At 41.3% G+C, this 19,236-nt stretch overlaps 1 protein-coding gene across 5 annotated transcripts in view; it reads right to left on the reverse strand.

Annotated features, from left to right (window-relative positions):
• The window catches only part of LOC130200590 (ELKS/Rab6-interacting/CAST family member 1-like), a 111,576-nt gene that overhangs the window by 78,098 nt on the left and 14,242 nt on the right, over positions 1–19,236 (reverse strand). For 3 of the 5 annotated variants that reach the window (XR_008833040.1, XM_056424995.1, XM_056424994.1), the window contains exons 5-11: positions 8,629–8,885; positions 8,372–8,543; positions 3,852–3,926; positions 3,166–3,321; positions 2,100–2,192; positions 915–1,082; positions 623–790 (exon numbers count right to left, since the gene is read on the reverse strand). Coding sequence is in view for 3 of the 5 variants with exons in the window: in XM_056424995.1 (XP_056280970.1) it covers positions 623–790; positions 915–1,082; positions 2,100–2,192; positions 3,166–3,321; positions 3,852–3,926; positions 8,372–8,543; positions 8,629–8,885 (1,089 nt within the window). In the remaining 2 variants the exon portion in view is untranslated. The remainder of the gene's footprint in view (positions 1–622; positions 791–914; positions 1,083–2,099; positions 2,193–3,165; positions 3,322–3,851; positions 3,927–8,371; positions 8,544–8,628; positions 8,886–19,236) is intronic. The other 2 variants (XR_008833041.1, XM_056424996.1) reach the window with 1 other exon arrangement.

A 19,236-nucleotide genomic window follows, 5' to 3' on the forward strand; every position in this document is an offset into this window, starting at 1 on the left:
TTCTGCCAGTGTAGCTGCCGGTCTGTGTGTCCCTGTGTGTGAATAAGCTTCTTACCTACACGCTGTCCTACAGCGCCATCTAGTGGTGGACATGTTACATGACAACAGCACAGTCTTGCACGTGCAGGTTTCAATGAAAGAGAATCGCATGTGTCTCCATATTGTAGATGATCATTTTAGGCAACTAAATAGCAACCCACAACATTTCATTGAAATAAAAATCGCCTCTTTATGTTGATAACTATTTATATTTAGTCTTATATTATATAGCCTGTCTCTTTAAAGTTGTCACAGTCTTCAAAATAAATTCTCAAAAATCTTTCCGAGAGACATTAAATCTACTGAAAATAAATAAATGAAGTTCACGACTTAAGCGTCCGTGTCACGAGTTTGTTCAAAATAAAGAAGTTCTGGTACTAGCGTGAGCAGCGCTACCATTACAAACACATTAGTGCCACCTATGGACACTGAAATTAAACCCCCAAAATAAAATTGTTATGACATCCCAGTAGTGCTCACACCTTTTAATCACTACTTTTGAACAGAACCATAAAGGCTTCAACTTCCATCATGTGCCACTAAATACTTTGATTTGGAAGCCGAGTCCTCTGTGTTCTCTTACCTTCTTCTGCAGCACGATAACTTTGCGCTCCTTGACGTCCAGCATGTCTTTGAGGTCGACGATCTCTCCGTGCTGAGTGCTCTTCTCCTCGTTCAGCCCTGATATCTGCTGACTCTTTTTAGCCAGGAGAGACTCCTTTTCCTCCAGACGGAGGCGCAGCGCATCCACCTGTGCACACGTAGTTAAAAGTAAATGGAAAATGAACATCAATAAACCGAAGATCCATTTCCCTGATAACAAGTAGTAGCACCTTTACATACAGCAACAAGTAGTCGTAAAACAGGAGCTGTACCTCGGTCTGCAGGATGGCGGCTCTCTGCTCCTTGGCGGTGAGCGACTCCTTCAGGACGTCCACGTGTTGCTTACTGTCAGAAAACTGGTTGTTCAGAGTTTCCAGTTTGGTCCTGAAACCCAAAAGCTCGCTGTCCTTACGACCCAGATCCTGCTTTGCTTGTTCAATCTGAGTAGCACACACACAGGACATGACACCCGGTAAGAGGGTGAACTGGAAGAGGATTACATGCTTACTTATATTTAAAATGAATTGAAACCCACCACAGGTTTTAATTCATGTGCATGTCCATTAGAGTAGTTGTACATGTTGACAACCAATGCATATTAGTGTTAGTCATTGTGTGGTGCCACTGGGCCAACTCTGGGTTCAGTGCCTTGCTCGAGGGTACACATTGATAGATAAAAGCTCTCCTCATCCCCTTTAAATCGAATACAATGTGAATAAAGTGTATGGTCAGTGGCTACAGTGTCAGTTTATGCTCAGCAAAAGTATAATCTACACATTAAGGACTTTCTAGCCTATTTCCTAATTCCTCACCTGGAATCTAAACAATGGGTAGACACAGAATAAAGTCAGTGCGGTATAATAAACCCATAAAATATTTGCTGCGCTGCCCAACTACGTATCTGTACTGTACAAGTCAGGGTTGATTCTTTCAGTTATCCCACAATGAAAAAAACATGAAAACATTTGTAATATCTAACGTTCCTTCAATATCAATGAGGCGACTGAGAGTGAATGACAGGAAAAACAGAATGGACCGAAGCCACAGGAAAATGAGTCATATTAACATCACAGCAAACTAACTCAAGTCACTATTTGAGAGAAACGTCATGCGAGAAGAAGGAGAAGCAGGTTAGTTTTGCATATTGCTGGATTATCAGCCTCTATCGTGTCGTTCAGACTGCTCCAAACAACTATGACTGTCAACAGCCGTTGGGCACAGCACAGAACGGGAAGTAAAGACCTCCTGACCTTCTCATATGACGAAAACAGCACGTGTAAAAATGATTGTTGTTTTGAGTTATAGTTGCTTATTGCTGTCTGAACACACAGCCACGCTACTGGGATTCTACTGAGAGCGGCAGCCGTTAACCAGTCGACCTGACAGGAGACAGAGAGGTGAGGCAGGTTGAGGAGAAGAGACAGAAGAGCAAACAGACACAGGGGCGTGTCTCTTACTGCGGACGCTTCCCGCTGGTGCTCATTGGCCCGTTGCCTTAGCTCCTCCTTCTCTGATTGGCTGTGAGTTAGCTCCTCCTTCAGCTGCTCAACCTGGCAGGAGAGGAGGGCGTCACCATGACCACAACGAATCAGCCAATACACAGACCACACCTGCCACAAACAACGCATGAGTATCGCCAGCTGTTGGCCCTGTGATTCGCTGAGTGGAGCAGCTTTAATGTCGGGGACGTTAACCGCCGTGTGAAAAGCTGTGACGGTGTTACGACCCGGTCATTGATGTGCACCTGTAAAAATGGTCTTTAGGAATAAATTGTGTTTTTCATCGTCGGCCATGAATTTCTTGATTGTCTTCTGCGTCCGGAGCCCGAGAGTCATGCTCCAAGTGTTCTCACATAAACAATAATTGAACCGTAAAGTAAGGATATCGAAGAAAAGATCAAATAAATTTCCGTACCATTTTGTTCTGACACATAACTTAATTGACAACGACATGCAATAACATAAACCCAAACCGAAAATCTAGGATGTTAATGCCGTAGTTTTAATCAGAATAAACATCATATATTGTTTCAATATTGTGGTATGTCCATTGAAGATTAACATTTTTAGACTGCAAACATGCCGATGATGTACATATAAAATGAACAAAATGTGCTGCCATTCTGTGTATTACTATAAATATCTAACAACACATGCTATAACAATGATGAAATCAAAGAAAGGAAAGGGTGATGTCATCAAAACGAGCTGCGAATTACGTCCTTCCACGGAAAAAACACCCAACACATTTCATCTTAACAAGCGCGAGAAGGAAACAGAGAAAAACATGGACTGCATTCCCAAACTGTCTCGTCTCTCCACGTGACAGAAGCATGGTTTGTTTCAATGAGCGTGGTTCCCTCGGTAACACTTCCTGTTCCTGTTGCTAAAGTTGTATCCGTCAAGTGCAAAGAACTCAAGTTATTTCCCAGCAAGCCAAAATCCTGCAATCTTTCCCAACATGAAAGGGGACAAAAATGTGTTGGTGTGCGTGTGTGTGTGTGTGTGTGTGTGAATCTGTCACCTTATTCTTCATGAACTTGGAGTGGGATCTGTAGACCTCCATCTGTTTGATCTCCTCCTCCCTCTCCTCGCTGCTCAGAGCCCCGTTGGACTTCAGCATGTTCACCTCCTCCTCCAGCTCCCTCAGGCCGCGCTCCATCGAGCTGATCTTGGCATCCTGGCAGGACATCAAGATGATCACGTTAAAGATAAAGAAGCCGGTGAGATTTACTGTGCCCGGGCCATAAATCATAAATATCATCAGGTAAAGACGTGTATTCATTCTGGGATGTCTGACAGGTGAGTCGAGCTGGAAAGTGAATCAAAGGACGTCATTATAAAAGCTTTGAATCAGGGACTGAGGAAAAGAACATGCGTAGATATTCCTCAAGGCAGGTAAGGCAAATACTGAGTTACTAACATATTTCACTGCCTTAATATATAGTATTTGCAATATTTAGCTGGTTTGGAGAAGCACTGTAAACATAAGCAATCTCAGTTGTCTGATCTCTTATACTGGACACAGTTTGAGGGTTGAAGCTATACGCCTCCACCAGAGGATGTTTGGAAAAACAACAGTGTGTTAAACTGATTATTAAAACAAATTTACATAGTCTGAGTGATACTGGATCTGTGAGGCTGGTACCCAAATTCAATATGTGGGAGATAACTATTCATCAGCTGATGTCAACAGCACACATTGTTTACCTTCATTTCGATGACCGTCTGCAAGGCCTTGGTCTTTGTTGACTCTGGAGCGGCTTCGTATCTCCTGTGCAGCTCCTGAGGGACACAGACACCCCCCCGGTGGTCAGCGGTCGACAGGCAAGCAGACAAAGAGGGGTGGAGGGAGGGCTGGGGTGGGCCGTGGAAGGAGCAGGAGGGAAGGTGGAGAGGGATGGATGAGGGATGGAAGGATGGATGAGGAGGAGAGGCGACGGGAGGAGAAGTGGGGAGGACAGGAGGAGGGGAGGACGACGGGATGGATGGAGTGGCGGTGGGAGCGGAGAGACGGTGCGGGGAAGGAGGGAGAGAAACACAGTTGGTGGAGAAAGGAGGGAAGGGGTGGAGAAAGGAGGAAAGAGAAGAAACCAGTCAAATTTAAGACTTTTTAAGACTTTTAAGACCCAAGAATTTAAAAAAAATTTAAGACCTAAATATGGAAATATCTAAATAAATAAATCTAAAAATAAAAGTAAAAAACACTGATGTCTGTAAAAAATTGACAGTATGCAAAAATGCAAAAGTATAAACAAATGTCAATTTAAATTATTTTTTATATTTAATTATACATTTATTTAACATTTTAAAATGATGAAATGCAAGTTATATCATAAAATATAATTTAAATGTCATGGAATATTGTGGATGGGTGTTTGTCTACTACCTGAGCTTTTCCTGAGCTTTATAAAAATACTTTTGTTCAAACTTTAGGAAAACTGTAAAAACAAAAAATTGATAAAACTTCCAATTGACAAAAAAAGAAAGAAAAAGAAAGAGAAAAACACCAACAACAAATCGCACATGATGACACCACTTCATCAGAATACCACACAGATAATGAAAATGATTTTAAAAATATGAATGAAACTATTTTATGAATGAAATTAAATTAGCCTAAGACTTGATTGAGACATATTTACAGGTAAACATTACTATTGACAGGTAAACCTTTTACTACTTATTTAGTACTATTTTAATTTTAAAATTTTTATTAGTCCATATTATAGCTAAAGCTAACTATACACATTACACATACACATGACTACAATACTGTAACACATATTACTATATGGTCTTGTTATAGAAAATTTTAATGTATAAACATATTTATTATTATTTCTGTTAAAAAATTAAAAAAACAAAATCTCATTTTAAATGGATTCATTACTAATCAAAATTTATATTGATATCTTTTATTCTTTTAATATTAAAATTAATTTCATAAATTTTATCAAACTCTCAAAAAAAAAAAAAAAAAATTTTATAATTTCCTCAGACCAAACAAAAAAAGATTTATAACAGAGTTTTCAAGGCTCATAATTCTAATTAATTACTCAATTTTTTTATTATATTGAATTTTTGAGAGATTTTATTTAGAAGTTTAATTTTTTTTGTTTTAGCTTTAATAATGTGCCATAAAAGGCTTTAAATCAGAATTTGAAATTTAATCAAAGATAAAGAATGCATGACATTATAAATTTTAATTTTTAATATTTTTAATAAAAATGAATGAATAATTATTCAATTTCAATTTGACAATTTTCTGTATGCTGTTGACCACAATATATATAATTATAATATACTTATTATATTTGAATACATATGTTGAAGTAATGTCAATTGGTCCATGAGCTCCCGAGGATCCATCCCATCACCGGCCAGGTTCCACGCGCATGAAGCCCAGCTCCCTGCTCGTGTGGTCGGGGGGTCTGTCCAGCTCGGGTGGTCACAATGAAGAGCGGGAAGGATGAACAGAATGCGTGAGCAGGCGTTACACGCGATGATCTCCTCCCGCGCGCGGTTGGTTCGCTGACTGACGTCCTCCGAGGAGCTGGCGCGTTGGCGGCGTTACCCAGGGCGGCGGCGGCGGCGCGCTCTGGGCCTGCAGCTGCCTGCTAGCTCTGGCTGCTGGCTCGCGGCTCGCTGCCACCTCTTGCTCTCTCTCGCTACACACTTGCGTGCTTCAGAAGCATGCTCAATCTGCAGACAACACACTGCAAGCTTTTCACGTTGTTGAACGACTTGCATCCTGCCATGCTTTCCCAATGCTTCGTGCTTTTCTTTTGATGCTTCATGATAGGGCCGATGCCCGACGTTTGCTGGATTGATAGGATTGCATATACGGGCCCCTTTAAGAAGGGATGGACCGAGCAAAACGATGACACCATGGCGTACAGACGCAAACACTGACCTGAACTATGAACCAAAATAATCGACATGAAAAAGACTTTTTTAAGACTTTAAGACCTTCATTAAGACTTTTTAAGACTTTTTACTTTTTTTTTTTTTACTTATTTGAAAGGGAGACACGTGGAATGGTGGAATGGGAATGGAGGGAGATACTGGGAAAGAGCGAGAGATGGGGAAGGAGGGGGAGGCGGGGATGAGGTGTCTCCCTCTTTCAGCCTCCTCGGGTCGATCCGTCCGTCCCACATCTTCCAACTGGGAGGAAGGCGACTCACGAATAAGCTCGCTCCGCTTCAGCCTCAAATGAGAACGAGTGAATAAATCTGACGGACTCACGTGAGACTAATTCAATAAATTAGCTCAAAGCTTCAAATTCTTGTCAAGAAACCAAACAATTCCTTTAAAATTATGAAAAATCCAGTTGTTGGTATTCAAATGCTTCAAAGTGAAACTACAGGGAGAAAGTTCCACTCTCCTAAAGGAGCATACGGTAACCTGTCCAATAAGTTGGGAGATGTCCACTACATTTCTATTCCCATGATTCCCTGAACTCTCAAAAGATTCTCCGAGGTCATAATTCTATCCGTCTGAGCGATGTGAAGACTCGGTAGTAAAATGACTTGAGAGCAAAAGGGGAGAGAAAGAGAGGGAGTGTAGGGGTAGAAATAAAGGCACAAAAAGAGAAAGTAATGACAGGGTGAAAGAGTAGGAGGGTGGGGGGGAGGTATGAAAGCAGAAAGGGAAGCCGCATCACTGCTTCTCTTTGGAGGAAACACACTTAGGAGTTAATGCATGAGCCAGGAAGCACAAACACACACGTATGTGAAAGGGATAGTAGGGCGCTGTGGCTTCAGGCGCTGCATGAATGTGATGAGCACACACACACATTCTCATACACACACACTCACACACACGGGCACACACACAGATATTCCTGGGGAGTGTTTTTTGCTAAAATAAGAGCTGATGCAGCCAAACAAAAGAACAGAAGAAAATAATGTTTTATGTAATTGTGTGTAACATTGTGAAACTAAACCACGACTTAATACTAATTTAATTTTTTAGCATTTATAGTTTTTCTTTGCTCCCGTAGAGAAGTCGCACTTGTTCCTGCTGCACATCAACTGGAACCCCCCATTTTTAAACATTTAAAAAATAGCTGCAGGAAGTTGCAAGAACTCTTCTGTTAACTAGTGAAATAAACAATACAACACAATAGACACTTCATTATTTACTTGAGTAATTTTCTCTTTAACCGATACTAAAACTCTCCTACAGATATTGCATAATCCTATTCTGGTTTTCCTGCGTTGCCATTAACAATGTCTGTTGGCAAATATTGTCAGAAGAAGGAAACTCTGTCCAGCCCACTGATGCAATGAGGAGCACCGACCAGAACATGTGTTCACGAGTTGTAATAATTTAAAAAGACTGTCTCTCCTAATTATGTTTTAAACCCATTTTAGAAAGAACATCATCTTGCGTCCTAACGCTCATTTTCAGCCGCTTGCTGCCTATGATACATTTAGTTATGCATCACTTGCTGCGTGTGTGTGTGTGTGTGTGTGTGTGTGTGTGCATTTGACCCTCACAGTTGTGACTCATGGTGCATTTGGAGCCGGTCATAAAAGGCTGGTCTGAGATCAGTTATTTTCTGTCCATTACACTTTTTTGTACATAAACAAAATGCCTTTTTAACATTGCTTTATTCCACTTACTTTATATTAGGTTGGATTAGATATACTTTATTCATCCCTAGGGGGAAATGTGTTGCAGCAGGAAGCATGTTTACAATATATACAGCACAATAAAATAAAATAGCACTTTATTGAATTTTAAAACGACTTACTGTTTGGAAAATAAATTGCTGTGTCCAGAAAATGTGTATAAAAGATAAAAAAACTGAAAAGTGAACGTTCATCTTTGATAATTGTTGTTCTTTAAGAACATTTCTCCACTAGAGGGGGCTGTTGTCTAAAACAACATAGGCGCTGATGAACAGAGTAAAAACAGATAAGAGACGAGACACAGTAGAAGAAACATGATGCAGTGTGTGCATTCCTGTGTGTGTGTGCATTCCTGAGTATTTGTGTGTGTGTGTTTGTATGTATGTATATGTGTGTGTGTGTGTGTTTTGATATTTCTGTATTGTATTATAACTTAACTTTGAGTCAAGACAGGAAGAAGCCAAGGGCTTTACCTGGACGTGTCATGGTTAGATTTGCACACACTCACATCTGGCTGTACACAAAGACACACACTCACAGACACACACATGGGAATGCTTGAATGACACACACATACACACTCACACACACCTCTCTGAGTTGTAGCATCTCCTTGTCTCTCTGCTCCATCAGGCCCTCCAGTTGGTGGATGGTCATCTCGGCGTCGGCCAGTCGCCTCGTTCGTTCGTGGTCCTCCTCGGTTGCCCGTGACGACATGTTTTTGCTCTGCAACATTTCCAGTAACTTCTTTATGGATTCATCCCTGTTCGAAAATAGAACAGATTTAGAGCCACACTTCACACGTTGGCGGCAAAAAATGACACACCGAGATAATTGTCGCGCTTTACCTGGCAGTTAGCGTGTGCTTCTGTGTATCTATCCTCAGCTCCATTTCTTCCACAGTCTTCCTCAGGAGGAAGAGCTCCTTCACCTGACGCTCATACTCGCTGTGGAGACGCAGGAAGTTCTCCTCCGTCATTTCCTGATGGGAGATGGACTGGTTGCCGAGGTGAAGGGACTCGGTGAAATCGGACTGGTAGAGCTGGTTGAGGTCGCGCTGGATTCTGAGCTCATCTTGCAGCGCCTGGATGGAGAACTGGAAATGCTGCAGGGAGAGAAACAAGAACTTAGACTCCAGAGTGTGGACGCCGTGGTGAGGCTGCTGAGGAGAGCGATGGAGTGTGAAGGAAGGTTTCATTGTCCCATTGCACAACAGGAACATAAAACATCTGCAGAGGTCTGACATGGGTGCTATTCAGTACGATGTCTTCGTACCAGGAACTGAGATTGTTTCCAAAATGCAAAAAACTATTGCACGATAGACGAGGCCACAACCAGCCACGGCCTCCCGGTCTTCATGGAGATCGAGTCTAAATTAAACCCTGACCTAACTTACAAAAAGTGTCAGCAGTAAGTTATACAAATATAACATCTAGGAGTGTGAGCTTTAGCATTGGATAAGTTACAAAAATAAATCATAATCATAATATACTTGATGTATTTAAACTGACAAAACAATAAGGATAAAATACAATATGGATAAATTAATCAAAGAGGTCAAAGTTATTTTGTGAGAAGCAAGTTTTAGGAGGAGATTTAAAAACAGGGATGGGTTTAACAAACCTAATCTCAAATATTTGGGGGCCCGTCGTCACTAGTCAGGCAACGCTCAGATCAGCTGATCTAACACATCAGCTGATCTCACAGCCTAAAAAGTAGATCATTTAAAGCCTTGGAGGTCAACAATAACAAATCGGTGTGAAGATGAACCGGAAGCCCGAGTTGAGGTGTTGTAATCGGTAAAGAAATGCTTACTGATGTGAACCTGTGAAGCCTATAAAAGCACGTTATCATATCACCTGATTGCAGTGATCCATGGATCAATGTGTTCATTAATGTTTGATCGATTTGTACCGAGATCAATACGTGAAATAGATCACGGCTGACATTTGCATTGTTTTTGTTTTGAGCGACTGCCTGACTGACACGGTACGAGTATCTCGTCTGGAGTGAGTGAGTGATAAAAGTGGGTTGCCAGGTTAGTACCACGACCATTATGGTGTGTGTGTGTGTGTGTGTGTGTGTGTGATGTCCTCAGGCTATTGTAAATATGCGTTTCCGGAGATAATACAAAATAGAATACAGGTCGCATGGAGCTGTGGATGCGATTAGAAGTGAACAGGAGATTAAAATAGAAAGTTGAGAGGTTAAAAAAAGAGGCAGCGATGCTATCGCTCCCCTGCAGCTATCGTTACTCATCGTTGACGAGGAAAACGATATTAAAGGAGAAGAGAAAGAGACGGATGGGTCGGGAGGCCAGGAACAACAGTTCTTAGATATAAAAGACGAGGAAGGAGGAGAGAAGAAAAGTGATCACAAGCTTTTATACACACTTTATTCTCTCACTAACCGAAAGGGAAAGGACAGGATGCAAGGTCATTCGGTAGCTCGACTTGATGTCGCACAACAGCCAATTTATATTTCCATGGAGACAGAATATAGCAATAAAACATGGATTACTGTGTTTGTTTCCTCGTGGGTTTTTCTGCTGAAAATATCTCTTCACACACATGTGTTGACGGCTGACATTTAGAGACAGACAGACAGACAGAGAATCGTTTCCCTCTTTCTGGTTTAATCCCACCGTCTCCCTGGCAACTAAAAGTCCTCCCTCACAAATAAGCAACAATTTGTACAAAATATCTCAATGTTTCGAATAGTGCATGAATACAAAGTGGATGTATGAGATGATGTGTGCAGATCAACAGAAGATTCATTCATTTTTAAAGTTAAAATGCCTGTGAAGCACTTTGAACCCTCATACATGCCTTTACCGAGCCCACTAAGTACTGCTCTTAGTACTAGACAACAATGATCAGTGGTTTTAATCAAATGGATCATTGGTTGCTGCCATAGTTATGAACTCAAACAAACATTGAAAAACACAGCTGCGTGTGTGCCAGAAATATGAGAGAGAAACACACACACACACACACATAGGCTCACAGTATATTTCCTATCCCATTAGGGCAATAAATGCATGCACATGTGCATCTATTATTACCTTCGCATTGAAAATGCGGAAGGTTATGTTTTGATCGCCGTGTATTTATTTATTTATGTATTTATTTATTTGTATGCGTGTTATTCGCAGAACTCCAAAAGTATTAAACCGAATCGCATGATATTTGGCGGGATGATTGGTTATTATCCGGGGACCATTTGATTAGATTTTGGGATCAATCGGGTCAAAGGTCAAGGTCATGGAAAGGTCAACATCTTTTTTTTACCATAGCACGATACATTTTTGTCCAATTGGCATGCAACTAATGCCAACATGTTCATAATTCAATGCCCAATCTTGTGATATGCGAAGGTATGCGCTCTACCGAGTGCCCATTCTAGTTATTATATGCGGCAATCAGTCAGCAAAACTCACATCAAGCATCCAAAAGTATGTCAGAGTTGCAGAAATTAATGTGCATACACACACACACACACACACACTCAAAACAAACCACAAATCCGTGTGTTGCTAAAGTCAAGCAAATACAGTGCAAACACAACCAACTTCAAAGGCTTGTGCCAGTTACATTGCTGCTCCCCAACACACACACACACACACTCAGCAGGAATGTAGAGCTGAGAAATGCCAGCGCATAGGAGAGAAAGGGAGGACAAGAGGGAGGGAAAAGGAAGTAGGAAACAAAAACAGAGAGGGAGATAAGGAGATAAGGAGAAGGTGGCAAAAACAACACGTTAGTTGTGTCCAGCAGAAATAGAAGAAGGGATGAGAGGAGGAGGAGGAGAAAGAGAGAGAGAGGGTCAGAATACAAGTTGTGTTTTTCTTCTCAGTTTCTGCTGAGTCGTCTTTTGCGTGTTCCCCTTGGACCCCGTCACAGACTTCATGATCACACAGAGGACTGAGAGGGTCGGCCGCCACTCGAAACTCAGACAGATGTGTGAACACTCAGTCACATGTCACACAGAAAACAACGTTAAGAAATGTGACATACAAGAATAAAGTAATGAGCATTTCCCATTTCATGTTTATTTTCACAATCAAATGACAACATATAGGAAGAGAGATAAACAAATGTGAACTGTGGACAAACGGGACACACACACGGGAAGACAAGGCAAATCCTGACAAATCTGTCCTTCGGCTGCCGAAGGGAGGGACGGATACTCTCTTCAAGCTGATGTGAACCGGTGCAAGATGGGAAATGATCTTGATCCCGGTGACGTTCAACAAAACAAAACGGGTGATTTTTAGTCCTCGTATTTTCTGGGTCAGCACATTATGAAGCCCTGTTGCAGATCGTCTGTGCACATGTTGCTCGTCAGCAAACGTGTGAGTGAGACGCACTGAGATGACACGTTCAACTGTCCGGGTTTCTTTTTACCGAAACGAGCACAAGACGTGTCGGTCCACCCCTCAGACGTCATGATGAAACGTAAACACTGGCTGTGGAAACCACCGTGCCGGTGTTGACATGCACTTAAGACAGAAACGTCATTCAAAAACCAGAGTTGACTTGCACTGCGACGGTCTCCAATCTGTTGAGTGGCCTCTCTGGGCGTAACAATCAATAAATGTATGCAAATAGAAAATGTGACGAGTTCCAACAACAAGCTGCCTTCATCAAAACTCCGTCTGTACTGTGTGACTCTGAGGGTCTGAGGGCCGGTGGTCCCGTGTGCTTGTTTGTTTTTCTTCAGTTTAGCTGCTATCAGAAACAAAACAAAACTAGAACGGGCACTCGGTAGAGCGCATACCTTCGCATATCACAAGATTGGACATTGAATTATGAACATTTTGGCATTAGTTTTTAGTAATTGGATACAAATTGACCGTGCTATGGTAAAAAGAAGATTTTGACCTTTTCATGACCTTGACCTTTGACCCGATTGATCCCAAAATCTAATCAAATGGTCCCCGGATAATAACCAATCATCCACCAAATTGCATGCGATTCAAGAAGATTTTGACCTTTTCATGACCTTGACCTTTGACCCGATTGATCCCAAAATCGAATCAAATGGTCCCTGGATAATAACCAATCATCCCACCAAATTTCATGCGATTCGGTTTAATACTTTTTGAGTTATGCGAGGAACACGCATACAAATAAATAAATAAATACACGGCGATCAAAACATAACCTTCTGCATTTTCAATGCGACGGTAACAAAGCAATCAACCGTATGACGGATCGCATCCACACCCAGCGGTCCACATGCCCCTCTGCGTCCCCCCTGTGAGGCCCTTCTGAGGGGCGAGACAACAGAAGAAGGAGAAAGTCCTAACGTCTCCCGATGCAGCCCATAACAGCCTGTACTCCAACCATGACAGTGGTGACTCAACATCTGTTTGGCTTGAGACCGATTAGATCGGGCTCCAGTTGTCAGGAGCGCGGAGGTTCAAACGGGTTTCCCACAATGCAACTGCTTCAGCGACAGAGGGTTTAAAAATAACAACAACAATTCAACATACGGGATCGAATATGTCACCATGGAAGCAGGAAACAAAACACGCAGTGTGAAATGAGGAAAACAAAGGGAGAAAAAAACATTGCATATCAGCAAGTGAATGATGTCTTATTTTGTCTGAGGAGCATTCCACGAAATCCTGGAATCCGTTTGTGAATATGTGTTGTTGCATCCGCTCGTCCTCGTCCTCCCCCCAGGCCGACACTTATCTGTCATTCAATATTAACCATCTCTCTGTTATTACTCCTCCCTCTCAGCCCTTGATTATTCCTCGCTCAACGGGTGAGTCACATCCCCGTCCCGACACACACACACACACACACACAAACACACACTGTGACATAAAACACATATAAAACACACTTCTTGGTGAAATTACAAAAAGAAGAGGAATAAGCAGAAGAAACGCCCCAAAATTTAAAAAAATCTCCAAAAGACGGGGAGAGCCAGCTGGAGGAAGACAACAGCATCAGGTTGCGTGTGCAAAGGAAGACGAGCATAAGTATGGATGGAAGAGATTACACGAGGGAGACAATGAATAAGGGAATAGCCCAGAGAGAAAGGGGAGTTCTGACCCTAATCAGTCACTTTGAGATGCAACATCAGGATCTAGTACAGTACAGTAGTTTAAAGACACACTGCATCTCTCACGTTACATAACATGAACAAATTACAGATGTTGAGCTCCTTAAACCAGCAGATAGACTAATATCTATATATATATATATATATACATATATACATACTGTATATACATACAGGACTGTCTCAGAAAATTAGAATATTGTGATGAAGTTCTTTATTTTCTGTAATGCAATTAAAAAAACAAAAATGTCATGCATTCTGGATTCATTACAAATCAACTGAAATATTGCAAGCCTTTTATTCTTTTAATATTGCTGATTATGGCTTACAGCTTAAGAAAACTCAAATATCCTATCTCTAAATATTAGAATATCATGAAAAAGTATACTAGTAGGGTATTAAACAAATCACTTGAATTGTCTAATTAACTCGAAAGACCTGCAAGGGTTTCCTGAGCCTTGACAAACACTCAGCTGTTATAAATCTTTTTTTTTACTTGGTCTGAGGAAATATTAAAATTTTATGAGATAGGATTTTAGAGTTTTCTTAAGCTGTAAGCCATAATCAGCAATATTAAAATAATAAAAGGCTTGCAATATTTCAGTTGATTTGTAATGAATCCAGAATGCATGACATTTTTGTTTTTTTAATTGCATTACAGAAAATAAAGAACTTTATCACAATATTCTAATTTTCTGAGACAGTCCTGTATATACAGAATATATATATATATATATATATATCTATATACAGTATATACATATATATATATAGATATACATATATACAGTATATATATATATAATATATATATATATACAGTATATACATATATAGATATACATATATATAATATATATATATATGTATATACAGTATATACATATATATATATAGATATACATATATACATATATACAGTATATATATGTATATACTGTATATAGATATATAGATATATTATATATATATACAGTATATACATATATATATATATATATATATATAGCTAGATAGATAGATTTTAGAAGGGCAGAGTAGAAATATGGAGAAGAAAAAGGGGGAGTGACTGCACTGTAATTCTGTTCATTCCTTACTAACTCTTTCCAAACCCTCGCCTTAAAAGGAAAGACATGGCGGCCACAGCAGTCCACACACACACACACACACACACACAAACACACACACTCACTGAGGGAGGGAGAAAGTGGAGAGAAAACTCACACAATCACAGCGTTGTAGGAAGAGAGGGAGAACTAACCCCTCTGTTCCCTTCAGTTTCAAATATCTCTCTATTTCTTTCCACTGTAAAATGCCCACTTTGTAAAAGAATAAAATAGGTGAACGAGTGGCATTGCTCCCTCTCTCTCTTCATTAAAGTTAAAGTTTCATGGGACTCCTGAGTGTAGAAAGCTCCTCCTTTATTCTCTCCTTCATCTTCTTCCTCCTCCTCTCTCTTCTCGAGTAAATTCTCCCCATGGATCTCCTTCCTGCTCGTTCTAATCTCTTCGTCGCTCCTCCTCCCTCTGTCCATCTGCCTCTTTCTCCCCCCCGCTATCATTCCCTGTATTTACCTTATTCCCTCTCTCTCTCCATCCCTCTTTCTCCTCCACACCTATCTCTCCATCCCGACTAAATAAACACACAGGTTTGAGGACCATCTGTTTCTGATGAGCGTTCGTGTGTGAAAAACGCACACAAAAGCCGCCCAAAACACAAACACACACAAACACACACACACACACTCGATTGCAGAGATGGACCTGATTAATAAAACATTATTTGGGACCTGCAAGTGCACACACACACACACACAAACACACATACGCACACACACAACCAGAGGAATAATGAGTCATGGGTTGGTGAGCATAGAATGGAAAGATGTGCAGACGGCAGACAACACAAGAAGGACGAGGTCGGCAGGAAGAGAGAGAGAGAGAGTAAGAGAGATATGGCTGTCACTGTATTTTGAAGAACGTTGTATCAAAGATTTTTAAAAACGACTTTTCAAAACTTTACTGAGACTGCATGCTGCCTTTTCCTGAATCATAAACTCTCAGTCAAACACACTCACACTCCATCTTCAGTGCCTCCACTATCCAACATGGACACAGACAGGCGCTTCCTCCCATTATTTGATTAAAGTCATTGTACCCAACATCTAAAGAAAGGATGGGTTCCAAACATGTATTTATCTTCCTCTCCGGTACAAACACATCCTCACTTTAGGTGAAAACAGAAGTTTCTCCTGAGAACTGGGAACGTGGTATGAATAAACAAAATCAGAAGGGACGAGAAGCACAACCAATACAGGTTTGAATGAAACCCTCAGAACACACTTTAATTATTTAGAGTATTTTTTTTTTTTAAAGGAATAAAATATCAGCCAAACTGTCTGGCACCAACCTACCTGACTAATGAGCAAGTCTGCTGACTTATGCAGATGTGACCGTGGGTTGAGCTTTACGTCTCTGACTCACTTCCATAAATCTTTCCTCACGCCTCATCTGTAACTTACGACCAGGAGACTCTTTGCATCCACATTTTAAACAAGAAAAGTAAAAAAAAAAAAAAAAGATTAAATGTCATTACCAAACAACTAGTATTAACAAGACAATCAATTAATGTTTCACTAATCTTATTATTCCTTTCATTCATCCTTAACATCCTACATGTCCTAGACATCCCCTCTTCTCCCTCTTCATCCCTGCCTCCTCTTTCAGTCACTCTATCTCTCCTGTCTGTCATCCACCCTCCTTTTCACCACCCGTTTCTCTCCTGTCACATCAACACCCATCAGTCCTTCCATTTCTCTACATTTCATCGGCTGCTTTCAGCTCCATTCTCCGGCGTCGTCCATTCATCTCTCCTCCTTTCCTCTCTCCTCCTGGCACTTGTCCTCGGCATCCCGTTTGATCTTTCCTTTTTATCCACTTTCCTAATTTCCTCCCTCTTCCTCTCCTTGTTTTACACATCTTTTTGAGCCGTTCTACTCCTCTTCTCTTTCTCTCAGGTCTGTGCTAGTGTATAGGGGGTGCCAGGCCAAGCATTTTTTGCAGCCAGCTAGCACAGAAACTCAAGCTGTTAACATTTTTATGTTGTACCTGAAGAGTAAATGGGAATCTCACGGAGGAAACGCTTGGCATCATCCATTTCTATTGGATTCAAACTAATCTGAACCCATGAGGGCAAACTCAACGCCAGCTGAATGGAATTAGACATGCCAGATACGTCGGTCCAATCCAGGTGTAATAGTGCTGAGTGGTGATTATCATGTTCTACTCGGTCAGCACACAGACGTATTTACAGCGTATTCACACGTATGTGCTTTAGTGCAACCATTTGTTTCTAATTTTAAACTGTCGTGGATTTTTATTGAGTTTTATAATACAAAAACAAGTGAATAAATGTCCGCTTGGGATTTTAAAAGGAACCGGTCCCAGATGGTTTCATCATTTCCATGGAAAAGATCAGAGTTCTGGTGGCACCATTCGTTTACGAGTCCTGATGCACTGCCACGGTCATGAGGCGGAAAATACGCTCGAGTGCCAGTCCGTGTCTCCGTCTCTCCAACTTTGTCGCTCTCGGCAAAGACGGGGAAAAAGGGCAAGAAAAATAAGAGGGCATCAAAAAGGGAGCGGTAGGGGAGGAAAGATAATCACTCCTTCTCCATCTCATCTCTCCATCTCTGTCATCCAGCGCTGCACCTGAAGGTAAAGTGCTGCCCAGGTGTAACAGGCACTGTGCTCCCCTGCCTGTTTGGGTTAACCTCCTCACTCACACACTCACACAATCACTCACACACACTCACACACTCACTGAGAGAAGCTGCTGGCAAACCACCAGGCGTTTTGCCCACTGGTCTCGAGGTTAGTAGTTTTCCCACTTAAGTTTAAAATAAAACATAACCTCTGGGCTGAGAACAAATAATATTTTGAAATAAAAACATCTATGAGCAAATAGCGCTCCACTAATGCGACAATATGATCTTACTGAAGCTGACAAACTGAAGAGAGTCTCATTGAGATTCCTAGATTACCATAAAGAGGAAGACTTCCTCTTCAGAGGCACATGCTGCACTTTCCCAGTCACACGCGCACAACTTCTGACATCATGCACAAACTGTTGTACGGTAACAAAAAACATACGCGCTTGATACAAAAGTGGACGGCGGCCGCACAGAAACATGCATGAGTGTCTGTCTCCATGTCGTGCTGTTTATACATGCAAATACATACAAAAAGACAATTATAAGCATGCAGGCAGCTGTGCAATCTGTGCCTCCAGAAACACACACAAACACACACTTGTGTATGCAAAAAGACCAATTTTCCTGACACACATAAGCAAGCCTGCCAAGGGCACATATTCCCTCCTGGTACAGTTCTCTCTCTCGCTCTCTCTCGCTCTCTCTCTCGCGCTCTCTGCTGCATAAACACACATGAAACATGCATGAGACTGCTAACTACACACAATCCTCTCTCTCTCTCTCTCTCTCTCTCTCTATAAAACACACACACACACTCCCAGAGTCGCACACATGCCGGTTGTGACGTCAGACGGCTTGCCTGGAGTACAGGAGATGATATATTGAATCTAGCAGCCCCAGAATGAAGAGAGAGTGTGCTTATTGGTTAGGTCGAGTGAATCAGTGTCGAACAGTCTGTTCCAAAACGTCTGCTAATTCTTCTTTCAAAGCACATTAATGAAGGGGCTCATTATGCATATCACGTTACATCGCATTGTGACCGTTTCATCTAGATTTGAGACGTATAACAGAATCAGCCGTGTGTCCTTTTAGCTTTAAATATGGATTCATTTTAAGCCGAGTGGAAGCAGGATGGAAACAGTGAGTCAGCTCAACCCCTGGACGTCATGGTTACGACCATGAACGCTAACTGAACTGCCGCTTGCCTTCAGCTTGAGCGTGTTTATGTATTCAATGCAAACCGACCACTGTTTGGAGAGCAGAGGGTCAAAGAGAAAAGAGACAAAAGGTGTATGTGTGTGTGTTTTTGTTTGAGACAGAAGGAGATTAAATAACAGAAGAAAAGAAGGGCAGAGAAAAAAAAGGAAGAAAGTCAAGCTTTCCTTTGGCATTCCAGACATTCCTTCATTGTGATCAAAGAGGAGGAACGTATTGGGTAGAGATGCACCGATCAGGTTGTTTGTGCCGATCACTGAAATCAGTATCTGCCGATCACCGATAATACCGATCACCGATCACTGAAATCAGTATCTGCCGATCTGATAATACTGATCACCGATCACGGTGTCGATTGAAGCATTCTATTTATTGTGTAGCATTAGTGCCTAGGACTATGAGGAAATACATATATAAAGCAACTCAAACATTAAAGAAATTACAGATTTCT

This window comes from Pseudoliparis swirei, chromosome 10 (genome assembly GCF_029220125.1).
Source record: "Pseudoliparis swirei isolate HS2019 ecotype Mariana Trench chromosome 10, NWPU_hadal_v1, whole genome shotgun sequence".
NCBI classification, from domain to species: domain Eukaryota; kingdom Metazoa; phylum Chordata; class Actinopteri; order Perciformes; family Liparidae; genus Pseudoliparis; species Pseudoliparis swirei.